Source organism: Rhodnius prolixus, unplaced genomic scaffold, assembly GCF_049639745.1.
Source record: "Rhodnius prolixus isolate KJV_2025 unplaced genomic scaffold, Rpr scaffold_3, whole genome shotgun sequence".
Classification (NCBI taxonomy): domain Eukaryota; kingdom Metazoa; phylum Arthropoda; class Insecta; order Hemiptera; family Reduviidae; genus Rhodnius; species Rhodnius prolixus.
In genome coordinates, this window is record NW_027411603.1 from 2,896,048 (window position 1) to 2,922,410 (window position 26,363).

The window sequence follows — 26,363 nt, forward strand, 5'->3', positions numbered from 1 at the left end:
GGATTTTTTTTTCTTGCTTAATTCGAAAGATTATCAAATACCTATGGGAGAAATGTTGGAAAAAAAAATTAAAATTAATTATTTCATTGAAATTATTAGGTTTAAAGTAGTGGCCAATCACGGTGTAGTAGGGTTGCAGGCTGTGGGCGGGTCACGCCCATCTCTAGTGTAACCACGCCCCGTCCAATGATAACCAGTCATGGCTGATCAAAGCATACTATACTAACAATGGTGATTCAAAATAGCTTTCTCTTATTTTTTTTTCCAAATATTTTATTATTTTCTCGTATTTTATTAAAATTTTTGGTTATTTTAGAAATAATATAAATCTTACGTAGGTATTGAGAAAGAATGCTAACAAACTATTGACAAAAAAAAAATATCTCAATTTTCAAGGAGTTTTGTATTAAGTTAGGATCGTTTTCGCCAATATTCGACAGTTTCACTTTACTTTCTCATGAAAAGAATCTCGTAAGAACACTCACATTACTTTTTCTTACCATTATTCACGAATATAATTGAACTTTATTGTAACTTATAATTGCTTAATAAAGAGATCAAATGTAGTTAGAATATTATACATTCTCTCTGAACCAATCTATTAATTAAGAAAAAAATTACAAGGTAAACTGACATTTAAGATTAAGTGCGCTATTAGATCAGCTCCAAATGAACCTGTTTGGTAAATTCATAGTAAATTACAGAAAAATGTGAAAAAGCCTTAATTTTATGATTAAATTGTATTTTTAATCAGTGCCCATCTCTGCTTTCTTATTGCTATTATTACGTTGAGAAAATTATTGGAAAAATACCGGGCCTGGGATGGGCCTCGATATTAATCCTTATTTAATTTTCTAACATTTTCAATTGCTTATAATTTTTGAATATCATCTGCATTGTTCTACATATTTAAATAGTGCCGACTAGTAGCTGAACAAATTCAACATTTTCAGAGAAAATGGTTTAAACCTTTTCACATATTACATTTTCAAACGTATTACATAATCAGCAAATATCAGTACAATCTATTAAATACTCGTATGTAAAAATGCCATCAGAGGGTGCTGACGACAACGCCACACAACCTGAATGTTAGGTTACAGTCTGGGAAGGTTGAGCGTCACTTTAGAGTGTTTACGTTACATAGAGTTTGTTCATAGTGTTTAACGACAGTGACATATTAGTGACTAGTAATTTAATTATTCTTTACAGAATAATAAAATCTGTTTCAAAAACCGTCTTACAAATATTTATTATTTTTATTAAAGAAGAATTATTACTAGGGAACGGATTCGTATGTATTTACATATTTTTTTCTAGGCAATTTACAGACGTTTTTCAACTAGAAGTATTCATACTGACACTCTTTAAGCCGTTTGAGCCTACTTTTATTTCACATATTTCCACATATTTGGATGTTATCGCATATTTATACATATTTGATTAAAATAAATAAATATTTCTACATATTTAATCAAAATATGTACATGTTTTTTCATATTTTTCATTTTGGGCATATTTTCATAATTGGGAGGTGGTTGACAGGAACTGTGAACCACAGATTGTAGGGCTGTGAATCACAGTGGTTAAAAAAGTGTTCTTAAAAGCACCAAGTCGCATTAAAATGCTAAAAGATCTCTATCCAGACTTGTGCCTTCCACCAGAACCAATATTGACAAGATGGGGTACTTGGCTGGAAGCAGCTCAGTATTACTATGAAAACTATAATAAAATCAAGAATGACCTTTCACATCTCGAAGACGAAGCAGTAGCGATAAATACAGCCAAGTCTTTATTCGAGAAACCTAATTTAAGGAACGACCTTGCATTCATTTCTGACAATTGCGTATTTCTTGCACAAGCCATTACCTAACTTGAGTCCCAAAATGTTCGACTGACAGAAAACGTGTCCAACGTTAAAAAAAGTCATCGAAAAGGTGGAAGAAATACCTGGGAGTAAGGGAGATCTGATCAGATCAAAACTGGTAGAAGTACTGAGCAAGAACAAAGGGTGGGAGACCATCTGCCAGATTTCTGATATTATCAGTGGAACAGAAGTCACCTCAGAACATCGTGTACTCTTTACAACCAACGAGATTAACTTCTTTCAGCAAGGCACCTATAACATCTGTAGATGTTGAACGATCTTTTAGTCGTTAAAAGTCCATCTTACGCCCAAATCGTCGTTACTTTACGTTCCAACTCTTTAACAAAAACTTACAGTTTAAAATGTTAAGTATAAGGGTTAATTAAACGCCAAAAGGTACACAAATCAGCAAGCACCCAACATTTCATTAATTCTTCATTAATATTTAAGTAATTTTACTGCATTATTTTTCATTAATATTTTTTAGAATTTATTAGATGTCACAGACCCTTATGCTGGCCATTTTCGTCTACAAAATATATGTTCAAGTAGCACTGGAGATTGACTGCAATATCTAGTTATTTATAATAATCAAACTGTTAATTACAGGTTAAAAAGAAAAACGTTATAAAAAAAAAATTATGAGGCTAAAAAATTCAAAACTTTTTTTTATAAAAAAAAATGTAATACTATGTAATATAAAATAAATAAGATATGCATATTTTTAGGACAGCTAATTATTCCAGGATTTTACTGTAGGTAAAATTAGGGGGACTAAATTAAATTACAATTGAGAAATGAATAATTGTTGTTGAATAATCTGCTTGTTATTAACTGTGTGTTATTTGTGCTCACGAATATTTCGGTAAGACGAATTCAAGACAGTAGCCTACTCTAACTTTGTCTTTTTCTACTTTAACATGCATGTACGTATGTGTGATTTATCATAATTATAACAAAAAAATATTATAAATGAAGTGGCCAGCATAAGGGTCTGTAACATCTAATAAATTCTAAAAAATATTAATGAAAAATAATGCAGTAAAATTACTTAAATATTAATGAAGAATTAATGAAATGTTAGGTGCTTGCTGATTTGTGTACCTTTTGGCGTTTAATCAACCCTTATACTTAACATTTTAAACTGTAAGTTTTTGTTAAAGAGATTTTTGTACCTTTTGGATAGATTTTCCATTTTGTCTATTTTGCAAAGTTACATATCTGCTTTACAGATTTTTTTAAATTTGGAATAAGCAATTCTATCATTATAACCTGATAAGGTGGTAAGTCGGAACCGTAACTACCACTGGAGAGATCTTTTTAAAGAATGATTATAGTTGCGGTCCCCCAAACCATTCTCAATAACAACTTTTTTTAAAAAAGCGTTTTTAATAACATATTTTGAATAACATAGGTATTTGTACGTAAATAGCAAAATTAAACTGCGATTGCAGTACTTCTAGGCAAAGAGGCAAAGATTTTTTAATCTAACGACAATTCATTGATTTCAATCGGTTCACTCATTGATAATTTAAACGATTGCAGTACTTCCTCTTAGTAGGTGCAAGAGCATAGCAACGTAGACGAGCTTTAACCACTTATTCGAGCTGAATTTTTTCAAAATCGGACTAAGCGTTATAGAAATATTGGTAATAATAGTTTTAGAAAGGGCCTTATTTGGGTGGGGCGAACTCCCCTCCTTATGAGGCACGGCGTCGAGACTTTTAAAGTGCAAATCTGTACAATATTTCGATTCGAATGACACTTCATTCATGAAAATCGGTTCACGTGTCGATAATTTGTAACGATTGCTATACTTCCCCTTAACAAGTGTAAGAGCTGATCGCCGCTTTAATGTTACGTAGGGGAGCCCTAACCCTATCATCCTACCAAATTTTAACAAAATCGGACCAAGATTTACAGAGTAATTAGTAATAATAATTTTGGAGGGGGCCTTACATAAAGGGGGCTAACTCCTCTCCCATTCGATGTACAGCGTCGAGACCCCCAAAAGGCACATCTACATAAAATTCCGAATCGAATGACACCTCATTTATGAAAATCGGTTCGCGCGTTTAGGCGCTACGTTGTTTACAAAAAAGGTAACAAGAACAACAACAACAAGAACAAGAACATTTTTTGAAAAAGCCGTTTTTGATCATTTTCAGCATCTTTTTTCTCAAAATCTATCAGATCTAGGTTGGTGCAAAAAAATTGCAGTTATAAAGGAGGGTTTGCCCTTTATTTTAAAGAAAATTTGGGAATTTTATCTTTTATAGAAAAAGAGAAAAAAATTGACAAAGTTGGGTGTTTTTCAACGTTACGCTTTTTCGTACAGTTTTTGACGATCAACCCTTATACAACTGTCCTACCGGACAGTTTTAACATTTGAAATTTCATGTGGTTGCAAACAATTTCGAAGAGTGAAGTTTTCAAAATTGAAAATTTATCACATCTTTTTATAAATAGTAAAAATGTTCTTTGTTGTATAAATCATTATAAATTGTAAAAACAAATTATTTTGTTCCTAATAAATTATTATAAATTGTAAAAAATTTTCTTTTCTTGTATAACTTGCCCCCCCCCCCAAAAATTCCATTTTCATAAAAAAAAATGTCCATTTTACTTAAATATTCCAGAAAATATTTTAAGAAAATCACATATTTTCCACATAATTGACGAAAATAAATGCATATTTTAATTAAATATTTGGCATTTTTAAATACATAAAAATCCGTTCCTTACTAATTACACACTTTTTGCTAGGTCAATTTAGGAGATTTAAGATTTTGAAGAAATCAACATTCACATTTTTTTAATTTATATAAATAATCATAAATGTTTTGAATTATAAGTTAAATAAATATTTATCGAATCTATCAACAATGGCTACTCAGTTGTACAGCTTCAGGTTAAAAATATCCCTTTTACAATAGACCTAAAAATTGAAAAAATAAAGTGGCTTGCCTACCATTATCTTCTGCAATTGCAACAATCTCAGGTAATGCTTCAAACGAGGTCTCATTTGTATTTCTCGTGGAGAATATTTTTCTTTGCTCAGCGACGATAACTTCTATAAATAAATAAATAATAATTCAAGCAATTCGAAGAAATAATCATGGTATTAGAAAATGTGAACGCCTTGGAACTGTCGTATATCTTTCTCCTTTTATAATTCTAAAAAAACATTAAATTTCTACTCAACGCTTCGTACACTTTGTTTATTTAATGAAATGACTTTTAAGAAAGAAGCACGCGAAATGTGAAAAACTCAATTTAAAATCAATTTTCTTGAAAAAATAATAAACTTCAAAATACAAGATATAACGTTTTCACTATCAGAAAACGGTATGAAAAATAAGCGATTTGAAAAAAAACAACACAATTTTGATCGATTTTCTGCAAACTTGAATTTGAGAAATCCAATTTAATCTAAGTTAATATCATGTAAGTGAAAGGGCTGTAAATTGCACTAACTTGTACTTTACAGGAAAGCTAAACCAAGTTCTATCCCAAAAATTACTGTTCCTTTACACCAACTTAACCTTATTTATGTAGCTATTAAATTGTAACAGCCGTTCATGCTGAGGAGTACGAAGAACAATTACCCGGATTATTCTCTGTTATAGTTATTGTTATTACCGCTGCCTTTTTGTTTGATAAAATGTAAACAATAATATAAATAAATTTAAGTCCGTTCTTTAGTGGATTGATGCAATTTCAAAGTTAACGAATATCGTCTCTAATATCTTTCTTCAATTTGTTGTTTTTTCCTTGCCCATTATCATGAGATTGGTGGATGTGTTTCGGCATGAAAAACTAAAAAATTACTCTTATTTATGTCTATCTCGTGTTATTTCAGTATTTCTTCCAAATGTTAAGAAGTCTTTCCAAATGTAATGCAGCAATCATTTGCAGTTAATTTTATATACCAAGTAAGCATATTTGAATATTAACAATAGTTCGATCCTCGAAGGGATGTGCGGCCCCCCGGCCTAGAATTTACCTTTTAGCACAACATTGTCGTCCAGTTGGCTGCACTGGAGAAGACAACGGCGAGGGGGCTCCAGCGTGTGCCTGGGAGCTCGAGCCAGTTGCCCTTTGGGCTTCTCAACTGGTCACCACGAAGGAAGTGTACATCTTTGTTCTTTTCTGCTGTCCGCCCGCCAAGATGGCGTTCTAAGCGTGGGTCGGCCTGACCTGTGTTGTGTGAATCAACTGTCTATATGTCATATTTTATAAAGAATCAAGTTGTGCACATACCAAGTGTTATCGTCATGTCAATTAATTGTTAAAGTTATGCCAATTGTCGGGGCGTGATAGGGTTCCGTGCGGAACCTTACTATTTCCGCACCCTGTTTAAAGAAGGTAGGCCCAATGGGGATTGGAGGGTCCTTAAATACAGAGAAAATGACCACAATTACCACTTAGCACTTATAATTATAATTGAAGTTAAATTATAAGGTTGGAATGGATGCCCAAAACATAAAAATGTGAAAATAATTATTTTATGGAATAAAAAGTAAAGTAAAAAAGTCTAAATACCGATTTGATGCTGGTGAGAATCGAACCTGCGGTGTGAAGCGTTAGTGTCAGCAGTCGCTCACGCTACCATTAGGCTAAGCCGCTGGCTATATATGGTGTGCTTCTCTACGGACGATAATCGTAGGTATGCGCCTGCTGGACGCCGGAACTGCTCACGTACATGTACGAGGCGTTATCGTAGGCGGAAACGTTCGAGCCTTCCACTACCGCACTTGCACTCACTATTTTGTTCTTGATTTGCAAATTAATAACAAAGACGTTGTACTTGCACAAATATAATTATAACCGTTGTAATTGTACAAGTATAATCATAAACGTTGTAATTGTACAAAACGTAAGTATAAGACAATGCAAAGAAATTGAGCAAGGGATAGGCGAGGTAAACAATACTCCGACTAAGCCCTGATGTCTGCTCGTATGTGGCTGGCACCGTACTACTACTGAGTACTGACTCTTGTTGCTGGGCACAGCAACAAGGTGCAAAGTTTAACTTTTTTGTTTGCTGTTAGGCAGCAAACAGCATAGACTGTAGCCCTTCTAGAATTTATTTTAATATTTTAAATTATAATTTAACTTCGGGTACAGTACACTCCAAAACTTATAATGTGGCCTGAACATACCGCCCACCAAAATTATATTAAATTTTCCAAGATCTATAGTTCATTGTGAAGCAGCGAGATCCGCGGAAGATGGCCTATTCTGGTTCAAGGGGTAGTAAGGCTAGGAGAAGGAGTTTACCAAGGGTTGTAAAGCTGCAGTTCGGTCGCTATGGAAAGACTTGATAGATTGAAATGAAAGTTAAATAAAGGGAATGATATGGATGCTTGGCATCAGTAAGCAAGCTGGTGCATTGCGCACGGCTTGAATGTATTAATTTGATAGTTAGGATTGTTGGTTAAGAGGCGCCAAAGGAACCAATTTGGCTACGGGCCTCTTGTAGGTGCCGGTTTTAGTCCGTATCGTAACTACCCGGACTATACCGTCGCTGCCGGGATGTGTTTCTGTGACTCTAGCTAATGGCCAAGATTTCTGTGGGGAATTGGGCTCTTTGAGGATAACCAAATCTCCCACCAGAATATTAGGGGTGCTCTTTAGCCACTTCTGGCGTTGCTGGAGGAAATGGAGGTACTCCATGCGCCACCGATTCCAGAAATGCTGCGTTTTGTCCTGAATAAGTTGCCAGCGCTGAGATAGTCTTGTGCTCCCAGGAGAGTGCTCCTCGGGTAAGGCGGTTATGGATCTTCCGATGAGGAAGTGCCCTGGAGTCAGACAAGCTATGTTATCTGGGTCGGATCCCATAGGTATAAGGGGTCTAGAGTTGAGGATGCCTTCTATTCTGCAGAACAGTGTAGCCAGTTCTTCGTAAGTAAGCGCGTTCTCCCCAATCACCTTGTGTAAGATGGTTTTACAGGACTTGATGCCGGCCTCCCATAGCCCTCCAAAGTGGGGAGCTGAAGGTGGATTGAAAGACCACTCAATCTCCTGAGGCACGGTATATTGAGTGATCCGTTCTTGCGCTTGAGCCGACCTAAGTAGCACCATTAATTTTCTGAGGCGATGAGCCGAGCCGATGAAATTTGTACCACAATCCGAATAGATGTGCGCCGGCTTTCCTCTTCTGCTGACAAAGCGTTCAAGTGCTGCGAGAAAGGCGTCAGTTGTGCACTTGGATACTAGTTCCAGGTGCACGGCTTTAGTGGACATACAGACAAATAGGCATAGGTATGCCTTCCCGAGAGCAGCCTTTCGCCGCAAGGATTCACGTATGTAGAACGGACCTCCAAAATCTACGCCAACGCGAGCGAACACCTGCCCCTCCTCAAGTCGTGAGGAGGGCAGATTGCCCATAAGGGGAGCTTGAGGAGCACGCGTTGTCTTGTAGCATGTAACGCAATGGAAGACGCGGCGGCGAATTATTCCCCTGGCTCCGGGGATCCAGTACCTAGTCTGCAGCATGGCTTGGAGCGCTGTGCTTCCTGCATGCAGATAGGTTAAATGATAATGATCAATCAACAATTGTGTAAGGTGAGATTTGGAGGGAATAATGTAAGGATGCTTGGCATCATATGGGAGGCGAGAGTGCTCGAGTCGTCCACCCACCCTCAAAAGGCCTTCCTGGTCAATGAATGGACGCAGGGAGGAAAGGGATCTAAGGTTTACTACCTTACCGTCAAAGGTCACATAGCAGCGTTGTGCAAGCTTTACAAGAAGCTTTCCGGCCTTCCTATATTCGGGAAGCGATATAGGGCCAATGGGCAGTGCACGGTGTTGCAACTTGTTTATGAACCTTAGGACATAGGCAGTGCTACGCACCAGCTTGGGGTACGTACTGAAACGCTCAATCCAGTCGAATGCGTCTGAGTCAGATGTGGTATTGAGCGCGGTGATGTTTTTTAATTTAAGTTCAGGAAGAGGTTGGTCGTGTGGAGCGATTGGCTCGAGCCAATTACTCGGTATGGTACGCAGCCAAGAGGGCCCCGCCCACCATAGAGGATGGTGGAGAAGTTCACCTGGAAGAGTGCCTCGCGATGCGCAATCTGCAGGATTTTCCTGGGATGGCACATACTTCCATTGGTTTCTCTGGGTATTGTCCAATATAGCGACAATTCTGTGGGCTACGTACGTGTTAAGCAACTCTGGTGGAGTGGAAAGCCAACCCAGCACCACCTGAGAGTCTGTGAAGAAGATGGATTCTCTGATGCCTAACCTGGTCACCAGCCCTTGACATGAGTGGAAGAGCTTGCTGAGAAGTAATGCTCCACACAGCTCTAGGCGCGGGATTGTGGTTGGCTTGATGGGTGCAAGCTTTGTTTTTGCCTTGAGCAGGGATGCTTGGACACCCTCGGGAAGCGTGGCTAGCAAATATAGAACAGCTGAATAGCCTCGCTGTGAAGCATCGCTGAAACCTACTATTAGGTGTAGCGTGGCGTTTGGTGACGTGAAGTGGCGGCGAAGCTTTATTTCGCTTAAACAGCTAAGCTGGTCTACGAACAATTGCCACTTGTTCACGATTTGTGAGGGGCCTACCTCATCCCAACCAATTTTCGCTACCCAAAGGTCCTGGAGAAGCGTCTTAGCGAAGAAAATTGCCGGGGCTAAATATCCCAGGGGGTCATAGATGCGGGCAATGGCGGATAGGATCGCTCTCTTGGTGAGTTTCAAAGGTGGAATGCGTATTTGATATGAAAGCACGTCCTCGCTGGGGCTCCATTGAATGCCGAGTATCTTGATAGCGTGGCTATCGTCGGACAGGGCTATACAGGGATCACCAATTTCATCCTCGCGGAGAGTATGCAATAAATCTGGGGAGTTGGAGGCCCATTTACTCAAGTGGAAACCTCCCTTGCCCAGCAGGGTAACGAGCTCTTCTTTAAGGCGCATGACACCCTCGATGGTCGATGCCCCAGTGGCGATGTCGTCAACGTAAATATCCTCGAGTAGAGCTCTTGAAGCTAGAGGATATGAGTCGCCTTCGTCATGCACCAGCTGTTTGAGGGTTCTCTGGGCCAAGAAGGCAGAGGCCTTCTCACCATAAGTGACCGTACATAACTCGTACTCTTGCAGGGGTTCGTCTGGGTTGAATCTCCACAGGATGTGCTGATACTTTCTGTCGCTTGGATCCAACAGGATCTGGCGATACATTTTGACTATGTCGGCAATAAAAACGAACTGATGTACGCGCAAGCTAGTGATGACATCGCCTATATCCAGCTGTAGCTTAGGACCAGCAAACAGATGATCGTTTAGCGATCCACCTCGAGTGCTGCATGATGCGTCAAATACAACGCGTAATTTCATCTGGCCATTCTGTTCTTTGTATACCGCATGGTGAGGAATGGTGTAAAGGGAAGTGTCCGAAGGGGCTACCTTCATGTGGCCTAATGTTAGGTATCCCATCATGAAGGCATGATACTGCTCTTTTAATGAGGCATTTCTTTCGAGCTTGGCTTCCAAGTTAAAAAACCGGGTTAGCGCTTGCTGCCTGGGGTTATCCAAGTTACAGATGGAATCTTTGAATGGTAAAGACACTATGTAGCGTCCCTCAGGGGTTCTACTATGAGTAGAAATGAAATGGGATTCGCAAGCATTTTCTTCCTCTGACACAATGCGTGTTTTAGGCAGTTCTTCCACTTCCCAAAACCTTGCCATGATGTTCTCCATATCACTAGTGGAAGGCGCTAATAGAGTGGATGACTCTTGGCATAAGGTGGAGGTTTTAGTGGGGCCCGCTGCCACAAAACCGAATATTGTTGGAAGTAGCTTAGGTGAATCAGGACCTAACGTAAGAGGCTTCCCTTTGATTATGTCATAGAATAGATCGCCTCCTAGCAAGAATTCGATTGGAGCTGGCTTCCAGAATTCTTCGTCGGCGAGTACATATGATCTATACAAATTTAGCAATTCGGAAGGAAGTTGCTTATGAGGGAGAGGGCCAGTAATGCGCGTGACTACTATGACCTCTGGGGCCAAGTCTGCGCGAAGATCTGAGTAGAGCGCTGATCGAATGTGACAGGTCAATTTGCCCACTATGCCACTAAGGGGTGCCTGACCAATGCCGGATATGCATTGTGCATAGGGCTGCGGGATCAGGCCTAACCTCGTAGCGCAGTCGAGGGTCATAAACGAGTGCTGACTTCCATTATCAAGGACCGCGCGCACCCTTTGGTAACGGCCTTGGGCGGATTGCACTTCAATCACAGCTGTGCCCAACAGAACCTCTGTGTGAGTGTTTTGAGTACCCAAGGTTATGCCGCTAGTACTTGGTACTGTAGAGGATGCGGAAGGAGTAGGTTGTGTTGGAGGTTGCGAAAGGTGTAGCCAAGTATGATGCATTTTAGCGCAAAGCTGGCATCTTCTTTGTGAACTGCATGAATCCTTCCCATGCTTAGCGGAAAGACAGTTGGTGCAGCCCTTCCAATCCTTTAGCAGCTTGATGCGCTCTGAAGGAGAAGCCTTGCGGAAAGGGTCACATTGATATAGACCATGGGCCGATTTGCAAACAGGACATGATATTCGGGCAGCCTTAGATGAATCAGGATACGTTTTCTTCCTTTGTAATGGCGGATTGCCTACAACCTTGTTATCAACAAGAAGAGACGCATGAGATGTACCTCCCCTTCCGTTTGCCGGAGGGTGACTAGCTCGTAATGGATTTGAGGGAGGGCCTGAGTCCTCATTAGTTAGTTCCGAGGACCTCCACTCTATTCTAATAAAATCTATAAGATTTTGATAGGTGGGAAATTCTGTGCGCGCGTACTGCGTTTCAAAGGCTGTCCTTGTGCCCTTATCTAGGCAACGGAGGACCAGATAGAATAATAAGTAGTCGTCCGCTTGAGGAATTTTTAACTTCCGGAAGGAATCGATGCACTCAACAACAGTAGTCAGTAGATGCTTAATGGAATTGGAAGTTGGCTTGTTTTTAAGAGGGGTATAATCCAATACCGTCTTGAGGTATTTATTCGCCAATCTGCGCTTGTCATTATAGGTGGCATTGAGCAGGTTCCAGGCTTGAGAATAGTTGGCCTCCTCAATGTCTATCCCCTTAATTAAGGTGAGGGCTGGACCCTTAAGGCATGAAATAAGGAAAAGAAACTTTTCAATTCCAGATAAAGAAGCATCTGAATGAATAAGGGCAGTGAAAGTGTCGCGAAAGAGCGGCCATTCTGCCTGGTTCCCATCAAAGGTAGGAAGATTTATCTTAGGATACTGAGCTCTTATAATACGTGATTCGCTTAAGGTTGAAGCCTGGCCAGATGCTGGCGCAGGAGCTACAACAGGAGTTGGATTCATGTGATGCTCATATATGGCGCTAACTTCATAATAATAGCGTTTCACAGTCTGCTGTAATTGTTTATCTTGTTGACTGGGAAAGAGGCTAGTTAACTGCCAGGAGAGTACTAGCTCTATTATTTTATCCCATGTAGACTGGAAGGTGTCAAAATAAGAATCTAACTTCTTGTACATACCCTTGAATAGAAATAATTGGGAAGGGTCCTCGGTAATGGATCGCCCTTGTTCTAGAATAGCTTTAATCTCATGAGCTAAGTTTTGAAGTTTTGACTTCAGATGAGTGAGCTCTGCGGTTCGTTCGGGGGTAAGACCTTCCATTCTAAGCAATAGAATTTGATGAACTGCTAGAAAATCAAAATAAAATCCCTAGAACCAGAAGAGAAATGCGGAAAGTTGAAGTAAACACAAAGCAATTATATGAAAATGCTGCCAATAGTTAAATATTTTTTCTGCGATGAGCGGAAGGGAGATATGTTATGGCCAGCGTACAATAAACAGTATTCCAGAAAGATAAATTCTGTTTTGAGAACTAACTATTAATAAACAAAGGGCTAAATGAGCCAAATATTATAAACTATAATCAAGAATGAATACAAAACGCTTTTTAAAATGAAGAAATAATAGAAATAATTATTATTGAATTAAATGTAATTCGATTAAATTATTAATTGCGTTTAAACAATTCAAAATTTATAATAAAGTCTAATGTAGACGTAAAGAATTAAGTGTAATTCAATTAGATTTTTAATAGCGCTTGAAGCTCACAATTAATATTAAGTCTAATGTAGACGCAAAGGTTTAAGTGGTAATTGTGGTTTTAAATAAATATAATAACTGAATGATTGGTAATGCCCAATAGTTATTAAAGAATAATTTGCATACTTCCGGAATGCCGGAAGATAGAGAATAAAAGTAGAATCAGACTGTACTAATTCGCGGGGCGAGAAAAAGAAATAAAAATAAAATGAAATAAGTATTTTAATAAATATTTATTATTATTATTAATTTTGTTGTTGTTAATAAACATTTACTATTCGGGCAGTGCCGAAATGTAGGGTTTGTGTCCCTGTTCGGGCGCCAGAAAATGTCGGGGCGTGATAGGGTTCCGTGCGGAACCTTACTATTTCCGCACCCTGTTTAAAGAAGGTAGGCCCAATGGGGATTGGAGGGTCCTTAAATACAGAGAAAATGACCACAATTACCACTTAGCACTTATAATTATAATTGAAGTTAAATTATAAGGTTGGAATGGATGCCCAAAACATAAAAATGTGAAAATAATTATTTTATGGAATAAAAAGTAAAGTAAAAAAGTCTAAATACCGATTTGATGCTGGTGAGAATCGAACCTGCGGTGTGAAGCGTTAGTGTCAGCAGTCGCTCACGCTACCATTAGGCTAAGCCGCTGGCTATATATGGTGTGCTTCTCTACGGACGATAATCGTAGGTATGCGCCTGCTGGACGCCGGAACTGCTCACGTACATGTACGAGGCGTTATCGTAGGCGGAAACGTTCGAGCCTTCCACTACCGCACTTGCACTCACTATTTTGTTCTTGATTTGCAAATTAATAACAAAGACGTTGTACTTGCACAAATATAATTATAACCGTTGTAATTGTACAAGTATAATCATAAACGTTGTAATTGTACAAAACGTAAGTATAAGACAATGCAAAGAAATTGAGCAAGGGATAGGCGAGGTAAACAATACTCCGACTAAGCCCTGATGTCTGCTCGTATGTGGCTGGCACCGTACTACTACTGAGTACTGACTCTTGTTGCTGGGCACAGCAACAAGGTGCAAAGTTTAACTTTTTTGTTTGCTGTTAGGCAGCAAACAGCATAGACTGTAGCCCTTCTAGAATTTATTTTAATATTTTAAATTATAATTTAACTTCGGGTACAGTACACTCCAAAACTTATAATGTGGCCTGAACACCAATTAAGTATGATTAATCTAAGTAAGTCGAAACATTATCAATTTATTTTAAGTAAGTCATTATGTCCTGGATCATGATCCTCCCAATCTGTCATGCAAGTTCAAAATAAAAGTTTATTGTCTGTTTAATTTGTCAGGGTATTCTGAGTGTCGGTGGCGTCCCCAACCTTCCCTTGCCTTTAGTTTTATTTCAGAGTCATAGATTTTTCACATATTTTCCTTTGGATTTTACTGTATACAGTTTTGATCTTTGGATAACGTGTGTTGCGAATATAATGTTAATATAAAACAAACTAATTTATTTTTTTTAACACAAAATTAATTGCAATAACTCTCGTCCATAAAACTGGGCCATACTTAGCACACATTTAATGGAAATACCGGAACAACATATGTGAGACATAAATGACAACAAAGTACTGCCCTAAATATTCCATGCCACACTCCACCATAGGTTCAACACTTAACAATTCTAGCCACTGAACAGAACGTTTGGCAATGATAGAAAGACGCATTTTCAAGAACTACGCCAAAAAAAAGAAGTCTAAACTGAAATATTTGACAAAATGTTAGAAAATATTTTAAACAAGTGCTATTTTTATAATCGAAGGCTAATTTGCTTAGTTTCAAAATCTAACATTTTGTCAAATATTTCAGTTTAGATTTTTTTTTTTTTTTTCTTAAGTGCGATTAGTAACCTTAGACTACCTTATTTTAAGACAATCTACTTTAAAAATTGACTACAGCTCCATCCACAAGAGTTTAATGAATTAAACAACACAATAAAATATCACTGCTGTATGCTCGTGAACACGTTTTCTTGCAAAACAAACGCAATTTCTCTTACGAAGATAAAAGGAATCCTGGAAAATGATATACCGTTTGAAAGCCCATTAGACAAAGGAAACTTTTACAGAAAAGTGCCAGCACCTAGGTCTGAAAATGATCACATAAGGGCCTAATGAGTTTTCTTGAAAATTCGATTACTTTTATTTTCCTAGGTTCCGGTGGAAGATTAAGGCAGTTTGGAGAATAATTTATGCTTCAAAATGGTGTCAATTTTTAGGAAATTTATCTGTCTTTCTAACCGTGTCATCAGAATCGAATTCGGACTAAAACTTTCTGAGTAATAACATTTTTATTGGAAAAAAGTAATGATTTTAGAAAAAAACTTTAAAGTGACGTCACTCAAGAATAGAGGAAAATATGAAGTTGGCCAATACGTCATTGAACTCCACTTTAGATGTACTACACACAGTTGGCCTATGTACAATACTTACTGGTTCACCCTGTATATTTGTATATAATGTTAAAGCCATTATGAAGAAGCGTGAGACAGTATGAGTCTTTTAATAACATCCTTTTAATTCTGAATAATATTGAAAAAACAACTGTATATTTACCTTAATAAATATAATGTATAGAAAACAGTGTGACCAACAAAAAAAAAAAAGGAGAAATTTATGGACAAAATGTCGTATATTAGTATTAGAAACTAAATATTACCTCATCTTCATTTAATTTTGGCGAAATCTTTGGTACTTCATCAGAATGTTCTATTACCTGCTGATAAGACATTTTTTTTTACTGTTAATCGATTATGTAGTTTAAACATTACAAGTAAGCTAATCGATTTTTTTCGACCTTGTACTTTAGCAATCGAAAGTATTTCAATGTACAGTAGGTGACGCGGTGTCGGGTATTGTGTTTTACCCTTTACCAATAGTTAATGAGCAAGAAAGGCTTGAAAAGACCGAGAAAAGTTAAGGGTAGTTACATTGTCGGACTTTGTTTACATCGTCTTTTAACTCCACCCTTGAGGTTAAGAGATTGCTTCACTGTCACAGCCAAATGAGTCTTCGGATTGAAATAAACTGATAAGTTGGTAAAAAAACCTATGTGATATCAATTATATAAAAATAAAAAATTCATTAATTGCCAATGAATCCCTCTACCGCTTTTCTATAATTAACAAATGATAGATTTTGGCGTAGATAGGTAACCAACAGCAGGTTATTTTGGCCGTAGAATGTATAAAACAAAGGTTTAGAGAGACATTTATTGCCCCTAAAGGGGAAAATTAGAAATTACTTACCTCTCCATTATCCTCAGTGCCTAAGCAGGCTAGTTTTTTCATTTCATACAATTGGGCCTGCTGAAATAATATATTAACAGCCAAAGTTAGATAATTATACACACACAATAAAAAATGGTATGAAGAATAAGAAAATGGCAATTGGAAACAATGCCCAGAAGGGCAGGAAGCCATTTTAAGGTAATGTAACATCAATTTCATCATTTAGATTCTAGACAGATAATTAAATCTGATATGAAGTAAACTCTCTCTTTAAGAATCAAAATTTGAATCTTATCTCGCTAAGAGTGAACGCCAGAAGCAAGCGATAATGTCCCTATGAGCTTTATAAAATACAGGATACAAAAACCAGGAATGCAGTCCCACTCTTTAATCAAGCAATAAGCCCCTACCTAGAGTCATTGGACGATCACCCTAGAATTACAGATTTAAATGGCATCGGTCCACCGGAAATACGTATAGAATAAATTTCCGATTATCTTGTCCAATTTTTATTGATATCTAAATTTATGTCTCTAATCTACGGGAAGTAAATTTTCATTCCACCATTTCAGATCATAGCGTAGCAAGTATCTGGATGAGATAGTATTAATTTTTGAAGAACTAGTAATAATTTTTCAAAAAAAAAAAATTAGGCTTACCTCTTCAATCATATCTTTACTTCTGAAGCAAGCGGCAAACTCCGAAGTGAGGACCTAGACAAGAAAAAATATGTTGAAAACACAGTTTAGTGGCACCATCTGGTAGAGAAAGGGGTCTTAGGATGTCATAATTTTGCACGAGAAGGTGTTGTCAGTTCTAAATCTCGGACTAGTCGAGACAACTCTGCCAAAGTTTACAGATGGCTCTCTAGAAATACGAGTATTCTATGCTGATAGTTTTTAAAAGCTTATTAAGAAAGAGATTTGCAGTTCAGCATTAGTACAGAATACTTTCCTCAGTATCAATGGAACTTTGTGAAATAGAACCATCTTCTTCTTCTTACTTGGCGCTACAACTACTCATGTAGAGTCTTGGTCTCCTCAAGTTGTGCCAGCGAGGCTTCTCTTTCCTGCGCAGCCACTCACCATAATAATAATATTAACCAAATAATAATAATAATAATAATAATAATAATAATAATAATAATAAAAGGGAAGGGATTAGCTATGAGGTTAGCATACTGGACTCCCACGCGGAGGTCCCGGGTTCGAATCCAGCTGCTGACCCTTAGATTTTCTCTTCCTAGGAGCTTCTTACAGCTCACTGTCCGGTGATGGACAGTGTTGTCTGTAACGAGAGAACACTGTCCGGAGGCCGGTAGTGCACTGAAAAAAAGCTCCGGGCGCCAATAACCTTAGATGTTGACGCGCCTTAAATCACAAAAAAAAAAAAAATAATAATAATAATAATAATAAAGGTACTCGATAGATACGTCAGAACTAGTATGACGTCCGCTAGGATGCACCATCCCAACGCATCCACTGTCAGGCGTTATCTACCGCGAAAGGAAGGAGAGAGGGGTTTACTCAGTGTAGAACAACTCTGCAAAAGAGCAGAGAACTCTCTTAAAGAGTATTTCCAACAACAAGAAGTCCCCCTCTTTGCAAAAATGAAGGCTCTAGATAAAGGCTTCACAGCCTTGAATTTGCGTGAGCCAGGAAATAACGTTGTGCGGTTAGAAAGAGATATGAAGAATGAATGGGGCCAAAAGCAGTTACATGGCAGGTATTATGCCCTCCTTACTGCAGAAGGAACTGTTAGCTTAGCCTCGTGCCAATGGCTCACAAAAGGCCATTTATTCCCTGAGACGGAAGGGTTCGTAATGGCGATGCAGGACCTACGTAATAGCTACGAAGGCGTACCGAAGATGGATTCTAGGGGAAAGTCTAGTGCACGATAAATGCAGAATGTGCAACTCCACTTCGGAAAGCATACAGCACATAGTTTCAGGATGTTCAGTACTTGCGCCGAAGGAGTACCTTTTCAGGCACAATAATATGCTAAAATTATCCATAAAGCACTTTGCTCAAAGTTTGAGCTGCTGAAGACAGAAGTGCCATATTATAAATATAACCCGCCGACGCTGCTGCAGAATGCGCACACAAAAGTATATTGGGACACTCAGATAGTAACGGATAGGAGTGTTGCTAACAATAAGCCGGACATACTAGTTATGGATAGGAAGGGTAGAGTGGCACATATCGTCGATATCGCCATACCCAATGATGATAACATGCAGAAAAGCAGGGGCGAAAAGATCCGGAAGTACCAGGACCTTAGTTTCCAACTAAGAGAAATGTACAACCTGGAAAAAACGACGATTGCGCTTATAATACTTTCCACGAGTGGCCTCGTGCCCAGAACAACGGTGACTGCTGTCAATGAGTTGGGCCTATCCACTGATCTGGTTGTAGAGGCGCAGAAGGCAGTCCTGCTAGATACGGTCTGAGTGTTGCCCATTAAGCAGATCAATACAGCCAATCGCCGCGAGCAGCCCGTTATTATCTGGATTTACGTTTTAACTCCAAGAGATAGATAGTAATTTAGATAAGGGGTTGTGGCAAAGTTCACCCCCCTAAGTGATTTCCCTAATAAGGAGTCAGAAACGAAATAATAATAATAATAAATTTAGTAAAGTACAAAACGTATTTTTACCCTCAGAACGCATGGTGACAATTATTCTGGATAAAAAGCTGGGAGAATTTAATAATAATAGTAAAATTGGTTTTACTAACCAGATTAGGATCAAGTCCTTTTGGGGATTCTTTCTTTTGATCAGGAATCTGGAATTGAAGAAAACTGTTTTATTCTTCTAAAATAGTAAAGAGAGAGTGAGACGGAGGGATGCTGTAAAGCTGGAGTTTAGAGGTTCACATTTCTTGAATACTAAAGTGTTAGCTCAGGATTAATTGTTGAAAAGATCCCTATGATTAGTTTTTGCATTTCAGCAGAAACGAGCTAATTTTATCAAAAGATTCTTCAGTCTGAAATAATTTCCAAAAAAGAAAACAATGACTCATTTAAAATGGTTCTGCAGCTAAAAATTTTACGAATGTGAAAAATAAGGAAAAATGTAATTAACTGACCGGAAGTAGCAGTATATCTTCGAACACTTGCAGTTCATTCATACTCGTCGAGTTGATTCTTTCATCAGAATTCCCTTTCTTCAGGAATGATTCTCTTCTTAAAGTAAATTTTTCATCAGGTTCCAATCCAAAATCCATACTCTTTATTAAAGCTTTTACTAACTTTAAGTTTTTCCCTTTCACAGATTTTATCTGTAACTAGAATTTATTTTTATAGTTTATTTTTGTTGAATAAATTACGATATTTCATTAGGTTACCTGAGGGAGTTAAAAAGAAATCAATTTCCTAAAAATTTTCCACGCTTCGGACACATCTGTTGTGTCCTACTTCAGAAAATGGTTTTCTTTTTGGAAGAAAGGAACGATGGAAAAGTAACCAAGTACAGGAATAAAAGGGTAGTTTAATCCAAAAAAGTGAAAAGACTAACTTTAATTTTCTATCTTTATATTGTAATAATTTAACAACAAAAAAAAATATTGAAATGAAATAAACATCTAGACAAAGGTTATATTTAATTAAAATAACAAAGAAATATCATACTTTATTCAAGTTGACATCAACATCTTCTAAAAAGATTGGCTGCAACAATTAATTATAATAAGAAATTATTAAGCAATAATTATAAGCAAATTATAACAAAAAGTTAGCTCTATAACTGGTATAAATATCAACGTTTAAGTGATACAAGTTAATGAGATATAGGAGGTTGAATTTTAGCGGTTTCTGTAAATCACTTTCAAAACTTTTATATCTTTCTTCCTATTGTTCAAATTTCATTGAATTCTTTACCAAATTGTAGAGAAAAGATAGCTGTATGACTGATATAAACTGCAATGTTTTAATGACAATAGTAATAGAGATATGGAAGGTTAAAATTTAGAGGTTTTCAAGTACCTTCAAACTTTAAACGATTATATCTCTTCTTCTATTTATCAGAATTCAATGAATTCTTTACCAAATTGTAGAGAAAAGATAGCTGTATAACTGATATAAACTGCAATGTTTTAGTGACAATAGTAATAGAGATATGGAAGGTGAAATTTTAGAGGTTTTCAAGTACCTTCAAAATTTAAACGATTATATCTCTTCTTCTATTTATCAGAATTCAATAAATTCTTTACCAAATTGTAGAGAAAAGATAGCTGTATAACTGATATAAACTGCAATGTTTTAGTGACAATAGTAATTGAAATATGGAAGGTTAAATTTTAGAGGTTTTACAATACCTTCAAACTTTAAACGATTATATCTCTTCTTCTATTCATCAGAATACATTGATTTCTTTACCAAATTGTAGAGAAAAGATAGCTGTATAACTGTTATAAACTGCAATGTTTTAGTGATAATAGTAATTGAGATATGGAAGGTTAAATTTTGGAAGTTTTCAAATACCTACAAAGTTTAAACGATTATATCTCTTCTTCTATTGATCAGAATACATTGATTTCTTTACCAAATTGTAGAGAAAAGATAGCTGTATAACTGGTATAAACTGCAATGTTTTAGTGATAATAGTAATTGAGATATGGAAGGTTAAATTTTAGAGGATTTCAAATACCTACAAACTTTAAACGATTATATCTCTTCTTCTATTGATCAGAATTCAATGAATTCTTCACCAAATTGTAGAGAAAAAACAGCTGTATAACTGATATAAACTGCAATGTTTTAGTGATAATAGTAATTGAGATATGGAAGGTTAAATTTTAGAGGATTTCAAATACCTACAAACTTTAAACGATTATATCTCTTCTTCTATTGATCAGAATTCAATGAATTCTTCACCAAATTGTAGAGAAAAGATAGCTGTATAACTGATATAAACTGCAATGTTTTAGTGATAATAGTAATTGAGATATGGAAGGTTAAATTTTGGAGGTTCTCAAATACCTTCAAAATTTAAACGATTATATCTCTTCTTCTATTGATCAGAATTCAATGAATTCTTCACCAAATTGTAGAGAAAAGATAGCTGTATAACTGATATAAACTGCAATGTTTTAGTGATAATAGTAATTGAGATATGGAAGGTTAAATTTTAGAGGATTTCAAATACCTACAAACTTTAAACGATTATATCTCTTCTTCTATTGATCAGAATTCAATGAATTCTTCACCAAATTGTAGAGAAAAGACAGCTGTATAACTGATATAAACTGCAATGTTTTAGTGATAATAGTAATTGAGATATGGAAGGTTAAATTTTAGAGGATTTCAAATACCTACAAACTTTAAACGATTATATCTCTTCTTCTATTGATCAGAATTCAATGAATTCTTCACTAAATTGTAGAGAAAAGACAGCTGTATAACTGATATAAACTGCAATGTTTTAGTGATAATAGTAATTGAGATATGGAAGGTTAAATTTTAGAGGATTTCAAATACCTACAAACTTTAAACGATTATATCTCTTCTTCTATTGATCAGAATTCAATGAATTCTTCACCAGATTGTAGAGAAAAGATAGCTGTATAACTGATAAAAACTGCAATGTTTTAATGATAATAGTAATTGAGATATGGAAGGTTAAATTTTAGAGGATTTCAAATACCTACAAACTTTAAACGATTATATCTCTTCTTCTATTGATCAGAATTCAATGAATTCTTCACCAAATTGTAGAGAAAAGATAGCTGTATAACTGATAAAAACTGCAATGTTTTAATGATAATAGTAATTGAGATATGGAAGGTTAAATTTTGGAGGTTTTCAAATACCTTCAAAATTTAAACGATTATATCTCTTCTTCTATTGATCAGAATTCAATGAATTCTTCACCAAATTGTAGAGAAAAGATAGCTGTATAACTGATATAAACTGCAATGTTTTAGTGATAATAGTAATTGAGATATGGAAGGTTAAATTTTAGAGGTTTTTCAATACCTTCAAACTTTAAACGATTATATCTCTTCTTCTATTCATCAGAATACATTGATTTCTTTACCAAATTGTAGAGAAAAGATAGCTGTATAACTGATATAAACTGCAATGTTTTAGTGATAATAGTAATTGAGATATGGAAGGTTAAATTTTGGAAGTTTTCAAATACCTACAAAGTTTAAACGATTATATCTCTTCTTCTATTGATCAGAATACATTGATTTCTTTACCAAATTGTAGAGAAAAGATAGCTGTATAACTGATATAAACTGCAATGTTTTAGTGATAATAGTAATTGAGATATGGAAGGTTAAATTTTAGAGGATTTCAAATACCTACAAACTTTAAACGATTATATCTCTTCTTCTATTGATCAGAATTCAATGAATTCTTCACCAAATTGTAGAGAAAAGATAGCTGTATAACTGATATAAACTGCAATGTTTTAGTGATAATAGTAATTGAGATATGGAAGGTTAAATTTTAGAGGATTTCAAATACCTTCAAACTTTAAACGATTATATCTCTTCTTCTATTGATCTGAATTCAATGAATTCTTCACCAAATTGTAGAGAAAAGATAGCTGTATAACTGATATAAACTGCAATGTTTTAGTGATAATAGTAATTGAGATATGGAAGGTTAAATTTTAGAGGATTTCAAATACCTACAAACTTTAAACGATTATATCTCTTCTTCTATTGATCTGAATTCAATGAATTCTTCACCAAATTGTAGAGAAAAAATAGCTGTATAACTGATATAAACTGCAATGTTTTAGTGATAATAGTAATTGAGATATGGAAGGTTAAATTTTAGAGGATTTCAAATACCTACAAACTTTAAACGATTATATCTCTTCTTCTATTGATCAGAATTCAATGAATTCTTCACCAAATTGTAGAGAAAAGATAGCTGTATAACTGATATAAGCTGTATAACTGAAAAGATTGCTGTATAACTGATATGAACTGCAATGATTTAGTGATAATAGTAATTGAGATATGGAAGGTTAAATTTTGGAGGTTTTCAAATACCTTCAAACTTTAAACGATTATATCTCTTCTTCTATTTATCAGAATTCAATGAATTCTTTACCAAATTGTAGAGAAAAGACAGCTGTATAACTGATATGAACTGCAATGTTTTAGTGATAATAGTAATTGAGATATAGAAGGTTAAATTTTAGAGGATTTCAAATACCTACAAACTTTAAACGATTATATCTCTTCTTCTATTGATCAAAATTCAATGAATTCTTTACCAAATTGTAGAGAAAAGATAGCTGTATAACTGATATAAACTGCAATGTTTTAGTGATAATAGTAATTGAGATATGGAAGGTTAAATTTTGGAGGTTTTCAAATACCTACAAACTTTAAACGATTATATCTCTTCTTCTATTCATCAGAATACATTGATTTCTTTACCAAATTGTAGAGAAAAGATAGCTGTATAACTGATATAAACTGCAATGTTTTAGTGATAATAGTAATTGAGATATGGAAGGTTAAATTTTGGAAGTTTTCAAATACCTACAAAGTTTAAACGATTATATCTCTTCTTCTATTGATCAGAATACATTGATTTCTTTACCAAATTGTAGAGAAAAGATAGCTGTATAACTGTTATAAACTGCAATGTTTTAGTGATAATAGTAATTGAGATATGGAAGGTTAAATTTTAGAGGATTTCAAATACCTTCAAACTTTAAACGATTATATCTCTTCTTCTATTGATCTGAATTCAATGAATTCTTCACCAAATTGTAGAGAAAAGATAGCTGTATAACTGATATAAACTGCAATGTTTTAGTGATAATAGTAATTGAGATATGGAAGGTTAAATTTTGGAGGTTTTCAAATACCTTCAAAATTTAAACGATTATATCTCTTCTTCTATTGATCAGAATTCAATGAATTCTTCACCAAATTGTAGAGAAAAGATAGCTGTATAACTGATATAAACTGCAATGTTTTAGTGATAATAGTAATTGAGATATGGAAGGTTAAATTTTAGAGGATTTCAAATACCTACAAACTTTAAACGATTATATCTCTTCTTCTATTGATCAGAATTCAATGAATTCTTCACTAAATTGTAGAGAAAAGATAGCTGTATAACTGATATAAACTGCAATGTTTTAGTGATAATAGTAATTGAGATATGGAAGGTTAAATTTTGGAGGTTTTCAAATACCTTCAAAATTTAAACAATTATATCTCTTCTTCTATTCAACAGAATACATTAATTTCTTTACCAAATTGTAGGGAAAAGATAGCTGTATAACTGATATAAACTGCAATGTTTTAGTGATAATAGTAATTGAGATATGGAAGGTTAATTTTAGAGGAATTCAAATACCTTCAAATTTTAAACGATTATATCTCTTCTTCTATTGATCAGAATTCAATGAATTCTTTACCAAATTGTAGAGAAAAGATAGCTGTATAACTGATGTAAACTGCAATGTTTTATTGACAATAGTAATTGAGATATAGAAGGTTAAATTTTAGAGGATTTCAAATACCTACAAACTTTAAACGATTATATCTCTTCTTCTATTTATCAGAATACATTGATTTCTTTACCAAATTGTAGAGAAAAGATAGCTGTATAACTGATATAAACTGCAATGTTTTAGTGATAATAGTAATTGAGATATGGAAGGTTAAATTTTGGAGGTTTTCAAATACCTTCAAATTTTAAACGATTATATCTCTTCTTCTATTCATCAGAAGACATTGATTTCTTTACAAATTGTAGAGAAAGATAGCTGTATAACTGATATAAGCTGTATAACTGAAAAGATTGCTGTATAACTGATATGAACTGCAATGTTTTAGTGATAATAGTAATTGAGATATGGAAGGTTAAATTTTGGAGGTTTTCAAATACCTTCAAACTTTAAACGATTATATCTCTTCTTCTATTTATCAGAATTCAATGAATTCTTTACCAAATTGTAGAGAAAAGACAGCTGTATAACTGATATGAACTGCAATGTTTTAGTGATAACAGTAATTGAGATATAGAAGGTTAAATTTTAGAGGATTTCAAATACCTACAAACTTTAAACGATTATATCTCTTCTTCTATTGATCAAAATTCAATGAATTCTTTACCAAATTGTAGAGAAAAGATAGCTGTATAACTGATATAAACTGCAATGTTTTAGTGATAATAGTAATTGAGATATGGAAGGTTAAATTTTGGAGGTTTTCAAATACCTTCAAATTTTAAACGATTATATCTCTTCTTCTATTTATCAGAATTCAATGAATTCTTTACCAAATTGTAGAGAAAAGATAGCTGTATAACTGATATAAACTGCAATGTTTTAATGACAATAGTAATTGAGATATAGAAGGTTAAATTTTAGAGGATTTCAAATACCTACAAACTTTAAACGATTATATCTCTTCTTCTATTCATCAGAATACATTGATTTCTTTACCAAATTGTAGAGAAAAGATAGCTGTATAACTGATATAAACTGCAATGTTTTAGTGGCAATAGTAATAGAGATATGGAAGGTGAAATTTTAGAGGTTTTTAAGTACCTTCAAACTTTAAACGATTATATCTCTTCTTCTATTTATCAAAATTCAATAAATTCTTTACCAAATTGTAGAGAAAAGATAGCTGTATAACTGATATAAACTGCAATGTTTTAGTGATAATAGTAATTGAGATATGGAAGGTTAAATTTTGGAGGTTTTCAAATAACTTCAAAATTTAAACGATTATATCTCTTCTTCTATTGATCAGAATTAAATGAATTCTTCACCAAATTGTAGAGAAAAGATAGCTGTATAACTGATATAAACTGCAATGTTTTAGTGATAATAGTAATTGTGATATGGAAGGTTAAATTTTAGAGGATTTCAAATACCTACAAACTTTAAACGATTATATCTCTTCTTCTATTGATCAGAATTCAATGAATTCTTCACTAAATTGTAGAGAAAAGATAGCTGTATAACTGATATAAACTGCTATGTTTTAGTGATAATAGTAATTGAGATAAGGAAGGTTAAATTTTGGAGGTTTTCAAATATTTTCAAAATTTAAACAATTATATCTCTTCTTCTATTCAACAGAATACATTAATTTCTTTACCAAATTGTAGAGAAAAGATAGCTGTATAACTGATATAAACTGCAATGTTTTA

At 35.1% G+C, this 26,363-nt stretch overlaps 1 protein-coding gene and 1 long non-coding RNA gene across 11 annotated transcripts in view; both read right to left on the bottom strand.

Moving 5' to 3' along the window:
- Positions 1 to 26,363, bottom strand: part of LOC141452833 (uncharacterized) — a 96,148-nt gene that overhangs the window by 15,060 nt on the left and 54,725 nt on the right. For 7 of the 10 annotated variants that reach the window (XR_012457651.1, XM_074125281.1, XM_074125280.1 and 4 more), the window contains 7 exons: positions 19,848 to 19,886; positions 19,307 to 19,504; positions 18,956 to 19,003; positions 16,880 to 16,933; positions 16,239 to 16,298; positions 15,650 to 15,709; positions 4,839 to 4,940 (listed from right to left, as the gene is read on the bottom strand). Coding sequence is in view for 9 of the 10 variants with exons in the window: in XM_074125281.1 (XP_073981382.1) it covers positions 4,839 to 4,940; positions 15,650 to 15,709; positions 16,239 to 16,298; positions 16,880 to 16,933; positions 18,956 to 19,003; positions 19,307 to 19,504; positions 19,848 to 19,886 (561 nt within the window). In the remaining variant the exon portion in view is untranslated. The remainder of the gene's footprint in view (positions 1 to 4,838; positions 4,941 to 15,649; positions 15,710 to 16,238; positions 16,299 to 16,879; positions 16,934 to 18,955; positions 19,004 to 19,306; positions 19,505 to 19,847; positions 19,887 to 26,363) is intronic. The other 3 variants (XM_074125285.1, XM_074125283.1, XM_074125282.1) reach the window with 3 other exon arrangements.
- On the bottom strand, positions 6,386 to 14,135 carry LOC141452840 (uncharacterized). Its single transcript, XR_012457653.1, has 2 exons — positions 13,526 to 14,135; positions 6,386 to 6,643 (listed from the first exon to the last, which is right to left on the bottom strand). It is a non-coding gene; the product is annotated as an uncharacterized lncRNA (long non-coding RNA).